Source organism: Amblyomma mixtum, chromosome 1, assembly GCF_055824585.1.
Source record: "Amblyomma mixtum isolate Tamu chromosome 1, ASM5582458v1, whole genome shotgun sequence".
Lineage (NCBI taxonomy): Eukaryota > Metazoa > Arthropoda > Arachnida > Ixodida > Ixodidae > Amblyomma > Amblyomma mixtum.
In genome coordinates, this window is record NC_143012.1 from 20847963 (window position 1) to 20870724 (window position 22762).

A 22762-nucleotide genomic window follows, 5' to 3' on the forward strand; every position below is an offset into this window, starting at 1 on the left:
TGGCAGAAGACCGAAAGAAATCGGATTGGATTGGATTTGCTTCGCTGTGAAGCCGCAAAATGGCAAATGTTGTTGCCAGACTAAAAGGTACGGATGCTAAGAAAACTTGAAAAGCGACTTTAAGTGCAAAAACTTTTTTAAATCAAGATTGAAAAACGATTGCCCTACGAAGTTTACTCACAAAAAATGAATGTGACTTACAATTAACAGTGGCTTAATCTTGTTTTCAGTACAATTCAGGTGCTGCAAGCCGCTCTCAGCCTGGCGGCAAATTCGAGCTCCTGAAGGGCGAGTCGCGAGCGATTATCGTACGGAATGCTTTGTTTGTAGTTTCTTGCCTCAAACTACCGTAACCTGAGCATTTATCTCGACACATTTTCTTTTTCACAACTGTTGTATTCTCGCAGACTAACTTCGCAATAAAAAATCGTTCCGAAAACCGCTTCGGCTAGCAACGCATCTAACATCAACACCTGCATTGTTAGTAACAACGTTCCGCTGTTTTCGGCAAACCCTGCCCTTAGCAAAGCAAGCTGAAATAAACACTTGGGCACGAAGGAAACACAAAATACAAGTTTGAGAATTTGTATTTCCTGTGACTCATGGTCACAGTCTGCACCAATGTAGAAATCGTTTAACATAAGAAGACACACTTCGCCCCGGCTCTGCACTGCACTGACTCCCTCTGGTCCACGCATGCACCATGTATGGTGGAGTGCTAATCTCTCGCTACTTTCTTCCCAAGTTGCCACTGGCGATGTAACTCAAGTCAACGCATAGCCAGAAGGCGGCCTGAACAGCTTGGGTGCCATGCTTGTTGTTGTGCCTCTTAGCCACTGCAGATCCGGGAAGTGAAAGCGAGACGTCCATCGCGTTCTCCGCTTGCGCGTCGGCATGTAACCTGGCGTTGATGAGGTTTTCTTTGCACTCGCCAGCGGCTTAGCTCTTCTCTTCATGATCATGGCTTTGATGTGGCTGTACAAACTGACAGCTGCAGAAAAAGAAAGAATGAGAGGAACCTTTCACATTCACATTCTAACACTTTTAACATGTTTTAACACATGCAACTTCAGGTCAACTGGAGACAATGCAAACAGGCAGGACAAAGACGGTTAGACAAATGAGGCACTGACTTCGAGCTAGTATCTAGTCTTTGTCATGTTTGTCGTTTCACGTTATACCATTCAGCTTGCTCATCGACCCTATATAGCAGTGCAACCCCATGTCTTGTCTTCACTATGGTTAACAATTACATTTTAAATAACCCATGCAAATGTTCAATTAGTTGAGCTCATAACAAGGGAAAGCTACTTAATTGTCCCAGAAAGCAACCCAATAATCATTATGCAACAAACAACTAGTATCAGACTAACAAGGAGAGCAATTGGCTTCACAAACAGAATTTGGGCACTTGGCATAAAACATAGTATCAAAATCATGTCGAGGAAGGATGGAGATGACCTGCATCCTCAGAACACCCAAAAAACTTTGTAGCACACGTTCCCATGCAGCATGCATGCAAGCCGCATGTTCATTCTGGGAGGAAGACGTGTCCTGAAGATGCTTATGTCATCAGGATACACGTGGTATTGTCTGAATAACACCATAACAAGCCGTGGAACCAGACCAAATCCCATTATACCTTGCTCCCTGCCCTGCGGAGAGTCGGGCATTGCATTGTCTGCCGACAGGATGTCTTCCTGTGCAAAGTGGAGACGCAGGTAGGCAACGCCAATTCCCGTGACAGCCAAGTTTATGATGCAGGCCACGGTGAGGACAACAGCCATCAGCTTGTAGTTGCGCTCTTTGACATGCATCTCCTCGATGAAGTCGGGCTCACCCATTTCGGCATCATCGAAGGGCAGCCTTTGACGTGTACACCGGCAGAACCCTGTAAGGCAATGCTTGTGCAGTTTGCATCATTGTAAAAATTAAACAAAAACCATCATGAAATGAGGACTTGCATCATTGTTCAAGAATAACTCCTAGGCTTTTTAACTTTTCAACTTAAAACAGTGCGCAGGGACAGGACACAGTCAAGAAACACACAGACACAGCAGTGTGTTTCTTGACTGTGTCCTGTCCCTGCGCACTGTTTTAAGTTGAAAAATGAACCAACTGGCCCCGCTACTTCCCATGATGCTTTTTAACTTGTTTTGTCTGAAAGTAGCATTGTCCTGAGACATAGGGGGAATATCGCTGCTTTGCCGTCACAGCTAAAACTCACATATCCCGCACTGACACAAAAGTCTGCAGAATGTAACGTGCAGTGTTTTACAGCTTTACAGCTCTTGCACTATAATTCCCCTGCCCTGGGGGGTTAGGGTGGCCACAACTAGCAAAGGACCGTGTTGATTGGAGAGACATAGCAGAGGCCTTTGCCCTGCAGAAAGCGTAGTCAGGCTGATGATGATTATGATTATTACTATCATAATGCAGTAGGCCTCAATGTTCTTTCTGTCAAGGCTTTTTAGAGGTGAGGTACAGCCTAAGATGCAGCTAGTACAGTTACTACTTAAAAAAAGAAAACTGCTTTCGTATCTCAAAAAATGTTTGCACCGGAGCCGTTATACTAGCACCTGTAATCTCATAACGACCGCACATTTAACTGCAGTGAACAAACTGAATTAAGCAAAAAAAAGAAACATTGAGATGCGACATTGTGTCCTTATCCACGATCAAGACTTCATCACACCAAACATCGAACGGAGAAAAGTGACCAGAAACACAGGGCCAGCAAACCACAACTCACTTTTAACGTGTACGCCCGGATCATCAGCAGTGACTGCCAATGCCGAAGCGGTCCCAGCGGCATTCTGCGATGAACCTAGCACCAGGCGACAGTCATCCTATTGAGCAAACGATGCAAGACTCAAGTTGGAATCCAACATAATATAACAGCCTTGTGTAGGCACAGGCACCAGAACATTCTGATGCTCAAAAGGTAAAAAAAATAAAATATAGAGAAAGAGACAAAACAATGATAGCTCAGTTCACGCCGCACTCTCCTCAGTATTGGTAGAAACAGCCACTCAGTAAATTTCTAGTTAACGATTCCAAAAATCACTCACAGGCATTCCTGCATACACAGCGTCAGAATAGGTTTACAGGTCATCTTCACTAGAACCACTGAGGACCCCCACTGCTCTTTCCTTCATATGCTCCGAGATTAGCCAGATTTCTGGATCATGATTTCTGGATAATGAAACCCTCCACAGTCCCGATTCACACCTTGGGACGTTCAGAGATATCATCTACAAACTTTTTCTTTTCCTTGTGTGCTCAAGTGTGCCACTAGAAACCTGTAGATGGATTTAGTCTACAGTGTTAAACATCAATCAGAGGGTACAGGCGCGGACAAAAGTAAACGAAGCACGCAGCTGTTTTCGAATATTTTTCACGAGTCACCTAATTGAAATTTCCAGCAGTGGTACCCGCGTGCTGGTGGCAGAGGTTGGTGGGTTTTCTTGTAGACAAACAACGCTTCTTCATTACCAATGGAGAAAGTGTGATTGCACTTCGAACGCAATAGTGTGCTCCGTTTACTTATGGCCGCGCCTGTACCTCGAGATGAGGTGTTGACAAAATAATGATTCAGAGGGTACCTCGAGATGAGGTGTTGACAAAATAATGAGTACTATGTTATACTGTCTTCACATGTGCACTATCAAAGGGCACAGAATGCTGATTTAAACTGACCCTGTTTGCACTTTGTTAGTGCAGACTTTGTACAGCTTTCTATGATACCACGCATAAAAAACCCTAGAAAGCTGAATGAAAACAGCATTCAATGGCCATTAAGACTGGCTATGTTGCACATTGTGGTTTGGTTTGGTTTGGTTTATGGGGTTTAACGTCTCAAAGCGACTAAGGCTATGAGAGACGCCGTAGTGGAGGGCTCCGGAAATTTCGACCACCTGGGGTTCTTTAACGTGTACTGACATCGCACAGTACATGTCAACTGCCAGCTGGCAAGAATAAACAGTAGCGTAAACAGCCACACGACGAACATGTGGAGGTTCAAGACTTGTACAGTGTCTTCAATCCAGTGCACTAAAAAACAGCTGGCATGCACTACATAAGACATTAAGATGAGTACAATCATGTGCAAATCAGAAAGAGGCATGCTCACTGCAGGGGCCACACTTGGGTCCTCAACTTCCATGTTCACTGCCGGTGAAGCAGGAGCGCGACAGCGCAGTTGTCAGGCCCTACATCATTGTGGCTTGGGACGCGCAGTGCCGTGAAGCAGACACCATGGCTCGGGAGGCGAGGTCGCGTGGCTTCGTCTTTTTTCCACAGCGGGTGTCAACATTGCGAGAAACGCCTTTTACTTACAGTAATAATTTTTTCAGCTACTTGTGGCAGTGATGGCATAATTATGAAGCTATAGCTATGACAATACACAGCGCAGAAAGTTTAGTGGCACAATATTTACTGCAACGAGAAGAAAGAAGCCTGTGATAGATGAAGATGAAGAAGTCAGAAAAGGATAAAGTTCAGGAAGGTTTATAATACCAATGGCCTTGGACAAGGCATGTATCTTTTTTCAGCAGCGTCCACTCCGGCGGACGCAGTTGTTGCTGCGACGCGCGTCTTTTCTTTCCTTTTTCTCTTTCCTCTGATCTTTTAACTCTCCTCTATCTGCACGTGGCAGCGGTGGTGGCTTGGCTTGAGCCAGTAGCAGGCCCGTGCAATTTCCTTTTCATCCTTCTCTCAGTCACAACAACAATGACAACAACAACAACATGTAATGCAAAGGCAAGATAACCGCTGGTCCTTAAAGGGACACTGAGGAAAGCACTATTAATATTTTTTTTATAGTAAAATCCGATAGTTCGGCATGTCATGGCTTTGTTGCCACTTGGCCGGCAGCGAAAGATGCATTTATTTCTAAGAAATTTGGATTCGAAGTTGAAAAAGTTTTTCCCGCCGCTCTGATTCAAACTTGGGATTCGTCTATGACGACAGAGGACAAAGAGACGTGAAACATGACGTACACATGACGTAACGCAGACTCCGTGATTTCTGGCTGCCAGCAGTGCGGCCTAGCAGCAGCCGAAAAGAAAGCTACCGCCGGCCGCAATACAGGCGCTTCGATTACGTTTGCACTGGCGTTTTGCCAGCGTTACGATGGATCTCGTTCTCTAAGTCGTCAACGAAGTTCTCGCAAATAGACACCTTTAGCATACCGTGTACCTTGTTACCGCTAGCGGAATACCGGGAGCCCGCCTACCGTCGGAAAACAGGCGCTGATTTGTCCCGATGCTTCAGGAGCGCGCGTAGCAGCCGGGCACGTGGCGCCATCTGGCGACGTCAAGGAGATTTGCGCATGCATTGGCTGCGCCTCAGTGATGCATGGTTTCTCGGTTCCTGGTGTTGCTAGAACCATTCGTTCTAGCAACACTGTTTTGTTCTATGATCTCATCACGCTTGTACTTGCGAGTTTGGCCTGTGGCGGCGATACCTGTATTTTGGTTCTTGCTCTTTTCTACATTACAAGAGCTTTGTTGTCAGTATGAGTGGCGTTTTTGTAATCAGGAGCTGGTATTCTGTCGATACAAGCCAGCTTCAATTTCTCCTCAGTGTCCCTTTAAGGGTAACAGAGTGGGTTCCAAGAGAAGGCAAGCGTAGCAGGGGGCGGCAGAAAATTAGGTGGGCGGATGAGATTAAGAAACTTACGGGAATATGGTGGCCGCGGCTGGTGAAGAACAGGGTTAATTGGAGAGACATGGGAGAGGCCTTTGCCCTGCAGTGGGTGTAGTCCGGCTGATGATGATGATGACAACAATGGCCTGAACAGCTTTTCATTCCTTGAGACATCCTCAGCAATGAAAGAAGGATTATAGCTGGTTGTAACTATGGTAAGAGGAATGCTGGAGCAGAGTTCTTGTAGAAAGAATGAACACAGTGATTACTGTTGTGGTGAGGAGGCCAGTGAGGCTGCAGGTGACAGTGGGAAAATGCAGCATAGTGCATTTACAGCTAAAATCAAAAAGCATTTCTGTACTCTGCAGAAATAAAAAAAGTTCCACAATTATGGTCAAGTAAATAAATGAATGCAACCTGTGATGCTTGTTTCAGTTGCAAAATCAACACATCTGCTGCTCTGCAAGGACAGCTGAAGGATGTTCATGGATTGAAACCACAGATGTTAATTAAATGAATCATAAGAATTGTAACACTCAGAACAGCATTCAATGCTGCCATGAGCACTTTTTTTTATATTGCTGACTGCACCAGAAAAACAGCATATAGAGGTAAACAGACATGCAGGATTGCTTTGAACAACCATGGATATTAAAATGTTCAGTTTTAAAACCTCAAGTTGTGACATGTGCCTAGCGACATTCCTTGAGGGCCATTTTTCAGGCGTTGTGTCAGTGTGATTTCAAATCAACTTTACCACCCCCTCTTAACCCCAAGCTGGCATTCATCTCGACTCATGACTAGTCCAGCTTATGCATTTTGTGGCACCTCCATGTCTGGTTTACAGTAAGTACCACTTGTCCAATGAAGTTTTTTTATTCAGCTGACAGATGGTAGTACACGGATACAGAAAGACCATTCTGTTACAAATTTTGTTTAAAAGAAAGTTCCAGTTAATGGATAAAGAACCTGCATAAAATGCATTCCGGATGAAATCAGACCCCTCTTCCCCCATTCAAAGACAATGCACTTCTTTGACTTTAGTACGCTGCTAAAATTTTGCAGACCACAGGACAAATACAGTCGACAGAAAAAGAACTTTTTTTGTGCACTTGCTATTGGCCCTGTATTTGTTGCAGGCTCTTATGACAGGTTGCAACAAGACAGAAACTTGACTGGAGTTATCTGCAAATTGTATTGACCACAGTCCCCAAGAAATCTTAATCAATTCCAGTAGGCAAAATATTATGTCCACTTGTCACTGCCGCTTTGTTTCCTAGTTTTTTCCTGCAAAAATTCATAATGCAACAATTGCTCTACAGCAGTGAACGACAAGATGTGTAATAAATGTTGATTCTCTTTTTCTCAACTTGAAAGTGATAACACTAAAAAAACTAACTGCACTCATTAAAGCTGTAGAATGCACGTTAACAGTCATTGATAACAGCATGTTTCCCATTGGTGCCACTTTTCTTTTAGTAGGTGTCAACCATTAACAATCACATTTTATGACACTATTAGCAAATGCATCTAAAAGCAAGTTGACCATTTCAAATTTATTAGCGTGCTCTTGCAGTTGTTACGCCCCACTGTGTCACAGAGATAATCAAGAGTAAGAACTACGAAGCCAAGTTTCAAATAATGAAACAGGAGTCATGGTGAGTTGTTAGATGATATGCCTGTGCTTTTATTTTTTTAGTAAAACATACAAAACACTTTGTTCCCTGTTCCAGAGGATAACTTAGACTCTCCAAAGCTCGACATCCCAAACAGATTGCAGTTGCTTATCCCAGGTTGCTTTGAAATAAAGAGTCTTCAAAAGGCTTCTAAATGGATCATGCACACATGGTACGCTTTAATACTGTCTAGCGCAAGGAAAAGCTAAGTATGACACAAAATGACTATATCAGAATGCCTCCATAATGTCCTTGACACATCTTTTGCATCATGAAATTGGAATAACTCAGGAGCTAGAGTGTAGCAGCAAGAAAACGAACACTAAGTAGTATATCACAATGCGTGGGCAATGCCTAATGCTAAATTTATCACACAGTAATACCAAGCATAAAGTTAAAATTCCGTTTTCTCTAAATTGTCAAAAACTTAGAAGTAAATCTAACACAGTCTGGCAATCCTTTTTACAAGGCATAAGAAAAAAACGTCGAAACAATAAATGCCCCGCTCCAGTTTTCTATATAAGAAGCGACAAGTCGATGTAGATGCTGCTCAATGCAAGAAGAATGAAGCAGCAACATAGGAATTCTTCAGTACACAGCAGGAAGGAATGAACAGTTCAGGGAGCCGTCGTTAGTCTTTCTTTGGTCGTGATGCTCCCATTTTCGCGTCAAAGTTCATCCCGAGAAATAACACCACCGCCGTAATCCCACACACCACTTCGAGGAGGACGAAGACGGCACGCCAGTTGTAGTAGTTGGCAATGATACTAAAGGGCAGGCCAGAGATGACGGCACCAACTGTGAGGAAACACGAAAACGAGAATAAATTGTAAGGCGCTTACACATACTAAAATATGCTAACCAGTGATAACATCCACAGAAAATGTATTGTACTTTATGAATGCCTCATGCAGTAATGAAAAAAAACCACTTAACACATCAATAATGCTAACAGCATGAACAAACGTGTCACCTTCAATGATTGCCATGATAGTGGGGTCTTCTTGCTACAAGCAGTGCTTACAACTTACTTGGACTTGTCCAACTTTTAGTAACACTTTTGACTTATTTTCACAAAATTCATAGGTAACTACTGGCATGTTTTCATGCACCTAGTATACTATTACTATTATGTATATTTACTAGGCTTGTGTGAATAGCATTTTTTTGGTTCGAAGAGAATTCAAAACGAATATTGATTTCGTTCGAAATAATGTCAAAGCGAATATTTTGAATAGTCTTGTCGAATAGTCTTTGCGCTGCGCACGCGGTGCGATACTACCCCGCAGAAATTATACATAGAACCAAAACCATGCTAACCAGCATGCATACCGGAAATGTTATTTGCTTGATACAAATACTTCGAGATTTTTAATACCGAAAAAAATTTGGATTCGATCGGATATTTGCACAAGCCTATTTTCAAGTACATATACTTGTCCTATGCAGTAACATTATTAAAAGTTTAGTGCAGAAAACACAGGAAGGACAGAGAAGCACACACCACAAGCACTAGTATTAACTTTCAAATCCACTTTTGCTACGACATTTCACGTTCCACTATCAGTTGTACAATGTAAGTTTGTTATGCTCACTCTTTGAATGTGTCTCACCCTGTATTGTAGTTGGTTGCGAAATACCTTGCACAGGTTCAATTCTACCGTTCTTTCTCAAGTACTACCCTCACTAAGCCTTTTGGGTATACAAGCAAAAAACAAACAGTAATTTAATTAACACACTACGGCAGCATACTGAGCAATATAACCTGCAAAAGTGCAACAAATTGGCAAAAGCCTAGCTGATATACCGAGGTAGCAGCAGTAAGTGCCACTCACTACTTGCAGCAAGGGCAACGATAGCGTGCGATGTCCCCGACAGATGAGCAGGTGCCGACTCGGAAGCGGCAACACCAAAGATGGCAATGGGTCCATAGAGGCAGGCACCCAGGACCAGACCAATGCCGGAAATCCACAGCTGAAATGGCAAGTCACCACAGGACCGGTCCACCTCTGTTCAGGTTTTTCTTTTCTTCCTCATGGTATACGTCTTACAGGTATACACGAGAACATCTTGGCCATGCTGCACAGTGCTGTGATATTGCAAAGCTTCTTGAGTGAGACTATTTGTCTGTGATAGCAACCTGAACATTCATGATGCATACCCTATGACCTTAATCAATAATGTGAAGCATTCAATATGAATTTTCAACATAGTGCAGATGCAACAAGGTGTCCCCTGTGGTCTGCTACGGTATCGTTTCCACAGAAAAAGCAACATAGAAAGATTGTGCTCTGCAAAGGTAAGTTTTGCAAGTGCACAAGGATTATCTCAATGTTAAGTTCAGTAATTAAGGACAAAACGAGAGTGGTGTGGATTAGGCAACTAACATGCTTGAGTGACATTCTAACCAAAATTAAAAATCTCTCAGTGTTAACTCAGTCCAATTTTTGCTCTTTGTAAAAATCGCTCATTTGGTTCTTTGTAGCCGTGTCTATGTAGCCGTGTCTACGTTTTTTTCGGCAGAAAATGACAAATTCACTGCTGAAACAATTAGATCTAAAAATGGGACTTAATGTTTCCCCCACTACTCGATTCAAAGTAGTGAGATCAATAGCAAAAATGGCTCCACTGATTACCATTTGGAAATGAAAATAAGTGCACCCTGTTTTCAGAGATCGTCATACAAAAAAACAAACTTGACAACATATATAAGCTCATGAAAATGGTAAATGGCAGTGATACCGGTATTCCATTTTTTGGCCTTTTCTGTCATAAAACTCTGTTTTCAGCGAAAGCAGCTCCTTTGTAGATAGAATGGGGCACTCTATCGATACAGGGCGACTTCGACAGGCATGGAAAGGACTTGAAATAAGAAAGTTGGGTGACTGTTAGTCTTACTAGAGTGCCAGAATGTACCTAAAGGGAAGGACAGTCAGGATTTTTTATTTTACAGCAATAAGAAATCAAATGGAGCAATGGGGTAAGCATATCTGCTAGGATGGAATGGCCACCAATGGCACAGGTCACAGGTGTGCCATAACAGAACAGTGGGAGGTGCCTTTGTATTACCGTGGACTTGAAAAGACTGATAATGATGACAATAATATCGAAGTCATGCAAATGATTACCTTCCCCTTCTGTATCAACTTGCTCCATGCCTGACATAACACTTTGATGGGGTATATGAACACAAATATCATGCTGTACCCTGCCTACCCTATCTTTGAACGGTGCCCTTGAACGAGACCAAGACTTCACAACACTGCACAGCTAGCATTCCTTCCAAACACCTGCATTTGCAACAGAGAAGGAAAGTTATCAAGTCACCTTTCTTTCGCACTTTTCAAACTGAACTAGCTTGTCATTAAATGAAGGCATAGTTTTACGTGGGGGTGTTACAAAGTGACATTTCTTTTTAGCTTCTGAAACTGAACCATACGGCACGTTTTGTTTAAATGAAGGTGCCGTTTTACTGTACACACTACCCAGAGCACCCCAAAAACAATGTTCCGTGACTCTTAGAGGCACTGAAAGCAACCAGTCTGGAACAGATGCACCGGACCATCATTTCATCTTCATCTTTACATGCGCGTGGATGGAACACAGAGCACAGGTGTACTGATCCTTACTGCTTGACTTTAAATAATGAAACTACCAGAAGAAAAAAAGAAATGCACTGTCTTAAATGGTAGACCAATTTATGATGCGAAAAAAAAGTCAACTTGTATGCTTTGTCTACCTCACAAACACTACACTGTGAAAAGGCCAAGAAGATGCTGTGCGCTGTGCCCATTGCATGACACCATTCAAAGCTCCGATTTCTGCTTTTATATTTATGTATGCATTATCCACAGCACCCTTTAGGCACTACAACTCAAAACAACCAAAAGCAATGAAAATTTCTCTCTTATCCATAGCCGACATTGCCCACAAGTGTGAGGTGCTCCTTTACTAAATCACTAAGCATATATTTGCCAAACGGCTTCCAATGCTTTCATTCTGTCGCTGCCAGTGTCCATGTTTGTGCTCAGTCTGCTACAGAGCGGAAGTATGGTCTCACCTCCGACGACCCCTTGCCAACGTTGAAGCACAGTAGGTGGAAACAGCCGGCTGCCCCAACCGTGAAGAGCACTGCTACGGGTATCCTAGGGTTCGCATTGCTTTTGCTACCCTGAAAGAGAACCACACTTCCTTGACTATGTGTCATCGGAACAGATGGCAAACTTTCATTATTTACGGTAAAGCATTATTATTAATATAAGCATTATTATTTCGTTTCATTTCATTTTATTACCTTGAAGACTATATTATTACCTTACATTAATATTATATTACATTATATATATTATACTATATACCATATTATTACGTTTTATTACCTTAAATATAGAATATATTAATGATAATATTCACTATTATTATTGTAATTATTACTGTACACACTGTATTTACGTACTTGCAAAGCAGGCATACTATTTGTCAAAAAAAAAATTGCGGCAGATCTGGAAGGTGTGTTTATTAAGCTGGGTAAAATTTACACTGTGGTAAATGAAACTGCTCTAAAACTTTAATGACTAATGTAGGGGATGCACATATTACAAGTGCTCATTATGAGAATATAAATGGTGTGCTCCACGACAGCACCCACTGCATATGCAAAGTGCAACAAAATGAACCACATAGAAAAAAAAGAACCCGTGGCACATACTGGCAAAACAGTATACAAGAAATAAAAAGTAAAGCAGCACATCCTTTCACGACAAGACAAAAAGATATTCACTGCGAACAAAATGTCGGACTACTTGTGACAATATAACTGTTTTGCAGCTGAGATCATGGCATCTTACGGCTCACCTTTTTGACATGCCAGTGCAGGAACCAGTCCGTGAGGTAGCCGGCCAAAATGCCTCCGAAGAACCCGCCAGACTCAATGCTGCTTGTCAAGGCACTGCCTACAAGAACACAGCAAAAAAAAAGCGAGGTGGATCCCAGGATAATAAACAAAAATCAGCACTCTCCTGAGGAAACCTTTCGCTAGATATTAGTAGGATACAACTCAAAAACAAAGCGGCAGATGCCCCTAAAATGAGGTCTCCACTAAGCACTAGTGTTGGCCTATTTAGTCTTGACAACTAATACTCGTGACAATTTAGCCCTGATATTTAGTTCTATATAGGTAGCCAACTGCCTTGCATTTGATGCGGCTACTAGAATGCGCATGCTAGCAGGTGCACTGTGGCTGACTGCAATATCATGTCAACAGGTTGACCCCATTAGCCAAAGCGTTTTGCTTAAGAGGCAAAACGCTTCACTGTAGTCCTTAGTTATCACTGTAGTCATGTAGTCACTGTTGTCAGTGTAGTCCTTAGTTATATACCACACTATAAAAAAGTCACAAGACAAAACCTACAGAGTTCATGACTATCCTCAATGAAAAAGCCAATTTGTTTCAACGCACCATTTTCTTAGTGAAATGTGCATGGCTCTTATTGATATGTTCCCCCTTTGAACTAGGATCCAAAACTTGTATTGAAGCTTGCTTCCAGCTGTGTGCAACTTCGATGAAATCTTAGCCTCAACTTCACATCAGAACATTCTTTGGCATCTGTCTACATCCACCACATGGCTTATTCTCAGTCTTAACATAACCTCCTGAAGTGCTATTTTACTCAATATGAGCTGCAAAGCACAAGGTGTGGTAAGAACTCGGTTCCTGAAGCAATGCGAACGCAGCTTGGAATTGACGCAGACAGCCGTCGATGGAAAAAATAAAGTACACTGATTATATGCACAAGTTGGCTGCTCTAAGTGAACGCAGTTTCATTTACAGTAAACTGGAAACCTCAGATGATTCACTTCAGAAGAGCTGCAAGTCACACTGAGCACAATAGTACTTCATCTGACAAAATATCAGATAAGCACTGAGATTATCTGTCATTATGAGGACTGAAAACCTTTGCAGCAATGCACAAGCAGTATTGATTAGTTAAACAGAGCTTCAAGCTGTCCAACTAACCAGTCAAATTTGGACAAGCCAGTTTCTCCAAATTTGCAAAGCACCCATAGTTTGTAATTAAAAATGAGAGTTGAGGCAGAAGATGGCTACATCAGGTAGTGCTAAATAATGGTACCACCTTTATGCATAAATTATACTGAGTCTTAAACAAAGACCTATTATGCCACAATCCTCTGTAATGAACAAAATGTCTTGTGTCTTAGCTCAAAATATCATTCACAATCTACGCTGTCAAGAGTAGAATAGGCCATGAATAGGAAATTCAGTCTCTGTTTGGCATCTGAACTTTGTGCAGTAGTTACGACGTCTTGCAAAATATTGCAGCATAATAGCCACTGTTTAAGACCAGAGAAAGTTCGAAAATTGAAAATTGGTTTTATTCTGCAAAGCGTCACAAGACTACTGCACAAAGTCCAGATGCTAAAGAGAGCATGAATTTCCTATTCGTGACCTATTCTACTCTTGACAAAATAGACTGTGAATCTCATTTCAAGCTGCACGCAGTGTTAAGATGCAATGCAGTGCCGACATACCGACATACTGGGAATGGTTGAGGTCCTCCATGACGTACAACTGTCCCCAGTCGACGGCGCTCGTCTTGGCGCAGAAGATGACCAGGTAGCTGAAGGACACTAGCCACAAGAACGGACTCGCCACCAGGTCCCAGACGGTCGCCCCGCTGCGGTCGTCGGCCGCCGACTTCTGGGGCCCTGCATGCTCAGGTAAGCGACTACAATGCGAATTCCCCAGGGCTGACCATCACCACCTCCGTGCTGCAAGCCTCACCTTTGCTTCCGTCCGTCTTCGTCCCGTCCTTCTTGCCAACCACATCTTGCGCTTCTAGGCCGACGTCAGTTGGCGAGTTGATAAGCGTAAACAGGGCTACGGCTCCCATTGCAATTGACACGGTTCCTAAAGTGGACACAAGAAATGTCAGTCCGCATTGCTATCCAGGACGTGTCGAAGCAGCAAGTTATTCATATTAATTTATTTATTTATTGTCATTCCAGGCACAGTCTTGGTAAAAAGTCTTAAGGCCACAGCGTTCAGCCGCATCGAAGTGAACGTTCTTCCTAGAATGCTCCGTGCAGCGGATGATTCAAAACACAAGTCAAGCAGGAAGCTTCTCAGCCTCAAGAAGAAACCTTCTGCTAGCATATCAAGGTCGTTCGGTCTTTAATAGTGCCGCAATGGCTCTATTATAGGGCTGAAGCAAAAAACCTTTGGCCTTAAGACTTTTGGCCGAAGACTGTATCTTCAATACACAAAGCTGAGCAGATCCATAGCCAAAGGCTAGTAACGGATCCATACATCCTCAGGGCCATAGTGTATTGTTAAAGGAATGGTGTACAAAACAGCTAGAATGTACAATAAAACAGTAAACAAAGGTGATAGTAATAGTTGTAAAACCCGTAACAGTACTTGTAGGTATGAGGCACTCGTACTAAACACAGATAACAGCCCTACAAAGTGCAACACTCTCCAGAATTTCACTGATGATTCAAAGAACATGGCTCCAAACAGCCCGAGTTCAGGGTGTGAAAAAGACATGCAGCATTTTGTGCAATGACTGAATTGGAACTCGTGACAGTAATCAATGTGTGCGGAAATATATGATAACCTTGTTAGTATCAGTTGTTCAAAATATAAACACATTTTTTAAAACACTATATATACACACAGAAAACTCTCCAAATTGGGGGCTTTTTATTTCTTTTAGTTTGTGTCGAAAATTGCACTGCCATATAACCGGTGCTGTAGCTTACAGCCATAACCAGAGAGAACATTTATGGGTTTCCAACCGTTTGCCTACCTGCTATTGTCAGGCTGAAGCGCCAACCATAATTCAGAATCAGGAATGCAGACAGGAAAGGAGCCACCCCGCCTGAGATGTTTGCAGATGCAGAGAGGACACTCCACCAGGTGCCAAACTGAGATGGCGAGAACCACTGCGCATTTAGACAAACGAGATCATTGTGAGGAAAGGAACTTGTGTAGGGGCCAACACAGCAGCCCAGGAACTGAATGAGAAAATGGAATAGGTGAAAAAAAAACAGCGACAAAACATGCACATAAGGTGCATATATGCCGGGTGTCCCAGCTAAATGTAACCAAACTTTTAAAAAAGGTGAAGTGTCCTAGTCCAGTGAAACCAACTGAGGGTTGTTCATAGTCGTGTGGCCTAGTCTTGAGTATTTTGTCGCTCTTCAAAGTTCATTAATTAGTAAAATTTAATTAGCTAACTTTTTAATTAGTGACTTCCGGAAGAAAGTGTCAATGAAAAAGTTTTAGATCACCTCGAAAAACCGCTAGTAGTGCTGTTTCCGTCAAGTTACGATTCACGTAGCTTCATTTATTGGCCTTAAAAGAAAGTTGTCACGTGGCCAGCTGCTCGCTCACTTCTCTGCCCCAATGTTCACCGAAGGTCTCATCGAGGAGAGGACTGCAGAAAAAACGGATTTTATTCTTTAAGGCGCATCTTGGGACGCTGAAGTGGCACAGTTGTCATGTGGAAGCTTTTTCTTATTGTGCGGGTTATGGTTAAAGGTCGGTAAAAAAGCTACTTTAGTAAATATTACTTTGCTGCAAAGGTCTCAGTAAGCTGTTTCTCAAAGCGATCTACAACTTTTCCATTGACACTTTGTTCCTCAAGTCAATAATTAAAAAGTTAGCTAATTAAGCTTAACTAATTAGTCAACCTTGAAGAACGAAAAAAATACTGCAGACTAGGTCACGCGACTCTAAACAACCCTAATTTGGTTTCAGACGGCTAGGACACCCCGTGTTTTTTAAAAGCTTGGTTACATTTAGCTGGGACACCTGGTATAAATGTTTTATAAACATGCACACAAGTAGCATAGAGGTCAAATGTTTAGGGGAATCCCCCAAGGGGGAGTAGATTTGTAATAAGGGAGTAATTACTCATTCACATGAGTAATTACTCCCTCATTACAAATCTACTCCCCCTAGGGGGATTCCCCTAAACATCTGACCAACTCTGTTCCCAATCCGAATTATTGATCAATTTGCTCTCGCCCTACCATAAGCTTGCCGTCCCGGTTAGCTCAGTTGGTAGAGCAACTGCTCCGGTGAAGCGGTGGTCCCGGGTTCGAACCCCGGACCTGGACGAATTTTTCTTTAACTGTGAAGTTTCTGAGAAAGCTGTACAGCTTTCCTTTGTAGCCTATTACACCCTTATTACAAGTAGCATATATAGAACATGCACCGCTACGTGCAGCAGGGGATGCTGTATCGGGCTCATAAGTTGGCTTGCTTTTTCCTTCGAGTTTCTAAACTCCAGTGCTCTTCATGTAATGCATCTACTTGCATGGGTTTAGAAACGGCAGTCAGATAACTTCAGGCTCCGCAAGAACACGAATACGTGTTTCAGAGCAACAACAGTGAATTAGTATCAGCAGCCTCAAGAGGCTAGACAATCGCACGTGCCACAACCGGAAGTAGCCATCTTGCGAGATAAACAAAAAAAGTGAAAAAAAAATGAAAACAAGTGTCAACACGACTATGTCAGTGTTGCCCTTTCGGCTAGACAGCACCTCACTTTGAGAAAGCAAGGAATCACGACAGCAGTTGTTAAGGTGCGAAGAGGGCAAAGGGTCAATTTCGATTCTCATCTGGAGGAGTCAGGAAACTGTGTGCTTCAGCTATGAATGCCTACTGCCTCTTTTAAGGCAAAAGGCTTTAATGCCTCATACTGCCGTTAGCAGCCCTGTCAGCAGATGTGTCTGCGATTCGGTTACGTGCCTTATATGGGCATATGCCAATCATTGCTTAATCGATGGCACTCCAATGATATCGGAATGCGATTTAAGGCATTCTATGGTAATTGCGTGATAATTAATGACTAATTGAGCCTAATTAACCTTTCTAGTCAGACCACATAAATAAATAAAACCGAGCAATAGTGGGAGACGAGCATGCTAACCACTCCGCCATGTCAGCTCGATGGTTCGGAATGAACAAAGGCCGGTCTAGTGAATATGGTGTCTTCCTTCACTCCCATCTTCCTCCCTTCCCGCCCCATTACAGGAAGGTTCAGGTGTCCACTGAGATATGCGAGACAGATACATTTCCGTTCCTCAAAAACCAATTCACCTACGAGCAAGAACGGGCGATGGCATTCTGTGGACTCCCTGGCAGTGTTTCAAGACGCTGTCGCGTTCCACTCAGAGGCAAAGCTTAACATCTTAACCACACATCAGTGACACAAGCAGCAACACTGTGCTTAAGGCTTTCACCTCACCGCACTTTAGGTCAGCAAAGTGGCCGCCCCCCTGAATTTTTTCCGAAAATTGTTTCAAGGCTCCTCAAATAAGTAAACCCTGACCAGGTTCACTAGTGATGAAGAACACACCTTTCTGAGGATCTTGGCACAGGAGGGCCACCCACAGCCCTGGGCCAGTCCGTTGAGAAACCACAGCCCAGAGAACAGCAGCACCGAATTGGCCGAAGCGCCAAACAGCACGGTGGCCACACCACTGAGGACCAGCCCAAACATGAAGAGGAGCCGTGCGCTCAGCCGGTCGGACAGCACACCACCCAGGAACTTGCTGATGGCGTACGCCAGGTTCTGGCTGCTGATGATCATGCCTGCAGTTTTTTATATGCAAACAACATGACTGATTCTGCATACACTGCGTAGACTGTTCCATTATTTTGACTTGACATCAAAAACTGTTGTTCAATTTCTTGGGTTACTTCAATACGAATGTGCTCCCTATTGCCTTTGACATGGAGGCAAATCTGTCACAATCATCCTAGAGCATTAAAACCATGTTTCGCACGACTGGACTATGGCGCTTGGCTGCTAGCCCGAAAACGCAGGTCCGGTCCCGGCCGCAGCGGGTGAATTTTGAGAGAGGCGAAATTCTAGAGGTCCATATACCGTGCAATGTCAGTGCATGTTAAAGAACCCCAGGTGGTCGAAATTTCCTGAGCCCTCCACTACGTCGTCTCTTATAGCCTGAGTTGCTTTGGGAAGTTAAACCCCATAAATCAAACTAAACCTTTTCATATGTTCCTCACACAGTGGTAAATCTCAACTGTTTGCCCGATTTATTGCCTCCCGTCTCACAACGTAATCTCTTTTTTTTATTCCAGCATTTTTGCCTTTTCACCAACCTAGCTTGGAGCTGCATAAAGCCTGCAGTATGAGATAAACAACTGTTAAATAAAATTAGATATTTTGTTCCAGTTTTATTATACACATTTACTCACATTACAGACGCAGCCTATTCAGGGAATAAACACACTGAGCAATTAGTGTAAGCGACAAATGAGACACAGACATTACGAAGACATTCCAACTGTCCAATTTTAATATAGCTATCCTGATGAAGAACAGAAATCCTCCAAGACAAAGTACAACAGGCACCCAGTGCCTTTTAAGGTAACTTATATGACAGAGGGGCCCAGTATGTATTTATATAAAACTCAAAAGTACACAAAGTATTCATGTGTACCATGTAAAAGACTACTTTTAAATCCAGCAAAAAAAAAATATGTAGTTTCTCTAAGTGTGCTGCACTTTTTCCGGCTTTTAAGAAATCAGTGCACTGCAAGAAAGCATTGCATAAGAGGTGCGGCAAGGTTGATAAAAATTTTTCACTGCTGGGCAGATCACAGGCTCAATTATCTAGCCATAGCAACTGCATTTCATTCAATGAGGAAATGAACACACACTAGGGCTCCGCTATTTGAGAGTATATTACGACTCCCAAGCCATTCAGTTTACTAATGGAGCCACTCAAAACAGGCACGCCCTAAAGCCATTCACAACATATACAAGGCCCCTTACAACAAGGATGAGTTTGGGATGTAAAAATTAAGCACTATTCTTTGAATTCAAACTCAGTTACAAATCAACTTTTCAGAAAACTTCCTTAATTAGGACTTTTATTGGTCATTTTTGCCAACTACAGAAAAATTATTTGCACCCATCTTGTCACAAGACAATGATGGCTCAGTTCACTCATCACTGGTAGCATCATGAAACTGTTTACGAAATCAGCCATTTCTTCTCATTTATTAAAACACTTTTTTGTCACAGACGTTACCACCTCAGTGCACATTTCTGCGTCCTTGCTACACTTTCTCGTCATTCCATGAACATTGCAAAAACATTCTTCCAACATAACAGCTGCTGTATGAAATACAAGATGTCACTTAAGCAGGGTTTCGTAAGCATGACTGGCGTTTGGCCAAATGATGTCTGCAAGACGCTATTATTTGCGTTCTGGCGGCTTGCTTCTAGCAGGCACTTTCTGAACTCATCCTGAGGCAGCCTATGCTGTGAATATCACAAGCATACAATTAACTTCAGATGCCACATAAGCCAGCTTCAAAGCAGCTCCTAGTTTCCGTGTAGCACATTGAGCCTTATGCACTTGCAAGCTACAATTTATCGAATGTGCCTTTTTGGGTACAAATCAGGTTTCATCATCATCATCATCATCAGCCTGACTACACCCACTGCAGGGCAAAGGCCTCCCCCATGTCTCTCTAACTAACCCTGTTCTTTGCCAGCTGAAGCCACCGTATCCCCGCAAACTTCTTAATCTCATCCACCCACCCAACTTTAACTGCAGTCACATTTTCCCGCCGTCAGAAATTTTGTTCATGAAGCAAACATTTAGTGAAATTGGTTCTGCCCAAAAAAAAAGGACCCTAGATATTAAAGATGGTGGTATATTTCAAAGCACAGACATGTGACCTTATGCAGGTGGTTTTAAAGTTCATTCAAACTTGGGAGTAATTACTCATTAGCATCCGCACAAGTGCAGCCATACTGCTAGAAAGGAAAGCTATACAGGTTCCCAAGGAACTTCGTAGTTGAAGAAAAATTCATCCTGGCCCAGGGTACAAATGTGAAGCCGTCCCTCGTAGCCATACAGCTACACTCTGGTAGATGCTAGTGAGTAATTACTACAAATCTACTCCACTCTGGGGATTCCCTAAAAAACATTGTACTCTGATATGGAGGTAAGGTTAATTAAACTACAGCTGCCTAATCAGCAGTTGACTGACAAGGCATGAGGGCATGCCACCGGAATGAGCTGAGGAGACAGTGGCCTGAGCGCCAGCCATAAAGGTGTAAAGGAGTCCAGACACGAAGAAACGGAGCACACCACTCGTGGGACGATGCTGGCTGACAGCGCCTTGTTATCTCCCAAGTTGCCGTCAGGTGATAACGGCTAGACCTCATCAAGCACAGACCTCTCAACATCAGGTCGGAGAAGAAAGAAGCAAAGAGAACAGACGCAGCAAAGAAAGAAAGGAGAAAGTGGGCAACACTTATCAAACCTCTGCCCTAAGGACTCCCTCTCGAGGGCACGGTCAAAATGCCGCCACTTTATCTCTGGCAGAAAGATGTGGAACTGGGCCAGGAGAAGAGACGCAGAAGATGGCACTTTCTCTCTGACTTGTGCTGGGATGGTACACTGCCTGATATGAGAGTCGGATTTGTCCCCGATACCTTTCACGTGCACAGTGGCATAAGAGGTTGATGAGTTGCCCATTTCCCAGACTGTACTTGGTTTTATCAAAACATCCAAGTCTTCAGCCCAAATTTCTCACCCTTGGCGTGGCAACTGAGTTCAGCTCATTTCAATTATTTCACAAGCAGTTGGCTTTCCCTACCAGCTGCGCCCGCGCAGTGATCTTCGTAATTGATAATAAGCGGTGGCGCATTGCACGCAATTGTACGAAGCCGACCTATATCCGGCGCAAGTGCTTCCTCTGAATACCTCTGGCTGTTATATCATCGCACTGGGACTCACATTTCAGCTCGGGCAGGATCACGGGTGCATTGTCTCACTGAATACCGCAGATGTTCTCCGGCGCTTCTGATTCAGCGTATGAATTATTCAGTAAGACCTTTTGCCACTGCGTTGTAAACACGGTATATGACAAAAGGCCACCTGCATGCTTGAGGGGGAAACAGAGACCGAAAATAAGAACAGAAAAAAAAAGCGAACATCGTTTCGTGACGGGAGTCGTTGCTCCGTCCAGAACGTCGCGGATCTCAAACTGTCGCGCACTGAGCACGTGAGCAGCGAGAGGACCAATGGGCACAACAGCGGTGGAAACTCGCGCGCATGGCTTACCCGCCTGTTCCTTGGTCAAACCCTCTTCCATCAACTCGGGAAGCGCAAAAGAGACGCACTTTCGGTTGTACGCGTAGAAAGCGTATCCGAAGAACATGGTCGCGAAGATGGAGAACTGGTAGCTCTTGAGGTCCATGTTTGCGCGGCGGGCGGCGTTTATGGCGTAACGCTGTTGGTGTTGGCACGTCCTTGACGTCCTCCGGACTTCTTCTGCAGGTCTTGAGGTGTTTCGTAAGCTACGGCATCGGCACGTCAGAGAGCCGGCGCATGCCGATCACATGTGCGATCGGCGGCTTGATGAGCCGGCAACCCCGCGCTGGCGGCGCGCTTGTTGACGCCGGCACCTGACGGCGCGCTCAACCCCCTAGCGGACGACGATGGCGTCAGCAGCCTGGCGCGTTGTTTGCTACCGGCCCGGGCGTATGGTCTGACGGTGAGCGCGCGGGGCCATGACATGTGGCCATAATCTCGACGGCTGCGCGCCAAACGGAAACTTAAGCCGAGTTATCTCGTGTTTTGACGGTAGGCTGAAAGGCAAACATCGTAACGTGGAAAATCTGACGGACTTTGGCGGTTTCCCGACGAGCTGCTGCAAGCTGCTGTCGCTAGCCGATGTTCTTAGCTAACTTGTTGTTGTTGTTGTGGTTGTTGTTGTTGCGACTGAAAGAAGGATGAAAAGGAAATTAACTGCGGCTAGAAGACAACCCAGACAACACAAGTACATCCTCAGGACGTCCTGAGGATTAATTTTTGAGGACATTTTGTTATCCTGAGGACGTCCTCTTCTAATCCTCAAAAGGTCCTCATTTAGTCCTGTTGTCCGGCCTCAGTATGTCCTCAGGACATCCTCAGATTTCCTCTGGAGGACATTCTCAGTCTGTTTTCAGGACATCAGACGATGATGTAGCCCAGGGAATGTGGGTCATTGGTTTCTTAATTATTGTAGGCAGTGTGCACAGCGGTTGTGAAACTGCTTTGTTCGTGTTTCTTTTGTCTTGTATTTTAGCAAACAAATTTTGCAAAAGTTTCGCATACTCAACAAGTAACTGGTTCGTTCACCATATTTGTTGACAGTTACAGCTTATTCTACATGCAATATTTTCCTACAGCAATGACTATATAACTCTCACAGGAGTTGAACTCTGTCGCCTCAGTGGAATACCCAATCCAACAAATTGCCCAAAAATTTGCACACTCCAACCCCATCAGAAGCATGCAGTACATGTGACCAGGTTTGCAAACTAAAATAACTTAAGATATCTCCTGAAGGCACACAATATTTTTAGTCAGAATGGTTT

The 22762-nt window shown here is 43.6% G+C and overlaps 2 protein-coding genes across 2 annotated transcripts; both read right to left on the reverse strand.

Annotated features, from left to right (window-relative positions):
* Positions 1-270: 270 nt before the first annotated feature.
* On the reverse strand, positions 271-4286 carry LOC149365663 (uncharacterized). The gene is made up of 4 exons (XM_089541281.1): positions 4133-4286; positions 2753-2849; positions 1643-1891; positions 271-991 (listed from the first exon to the last, which is right to left on the reverse strand). Exons 1-4 carry the CDS (start codon positions 4163-4165, stop codon positions 765-767), a joined length of 606 nt encoding a protein of 201 aa, XP_089397407.1. The 5' UTR covers positions 4166-4286; the 3' UTR covers positions 271-764.
* Positions 4287-7308: 3022 nt separating this feature from the next.
* LOC149365664 (glucose-6-phosphate exchanger SLC37A4-like) lies at positions 7309-21839 on the reverse strand. Its single transcript, XM_089545117.1, has 9 exons — positions 21465-21839; positions 17714-17949; positions 15155-15290; positions 14128-14253; positions 13875-14051; positions 12180-12277; positions 11386-11496; positions 9161-9299; positions 7309-8123 (listed from the first exon to the last, which is right to left on the reverse strand). Exons 1-9 carry the CDS (start codon positions 21598-21600, stop codon positions 7957-7959), a joined length of 1326 nt encoding a protein of 441 aa, XP_089401243.1. The 5' UTR covers positions 21601-21839; the 3' UTR covers positions 7309-7956.
* Between the last annotated feature and the right edge of the window lie 923 nt (positions 21840-22762).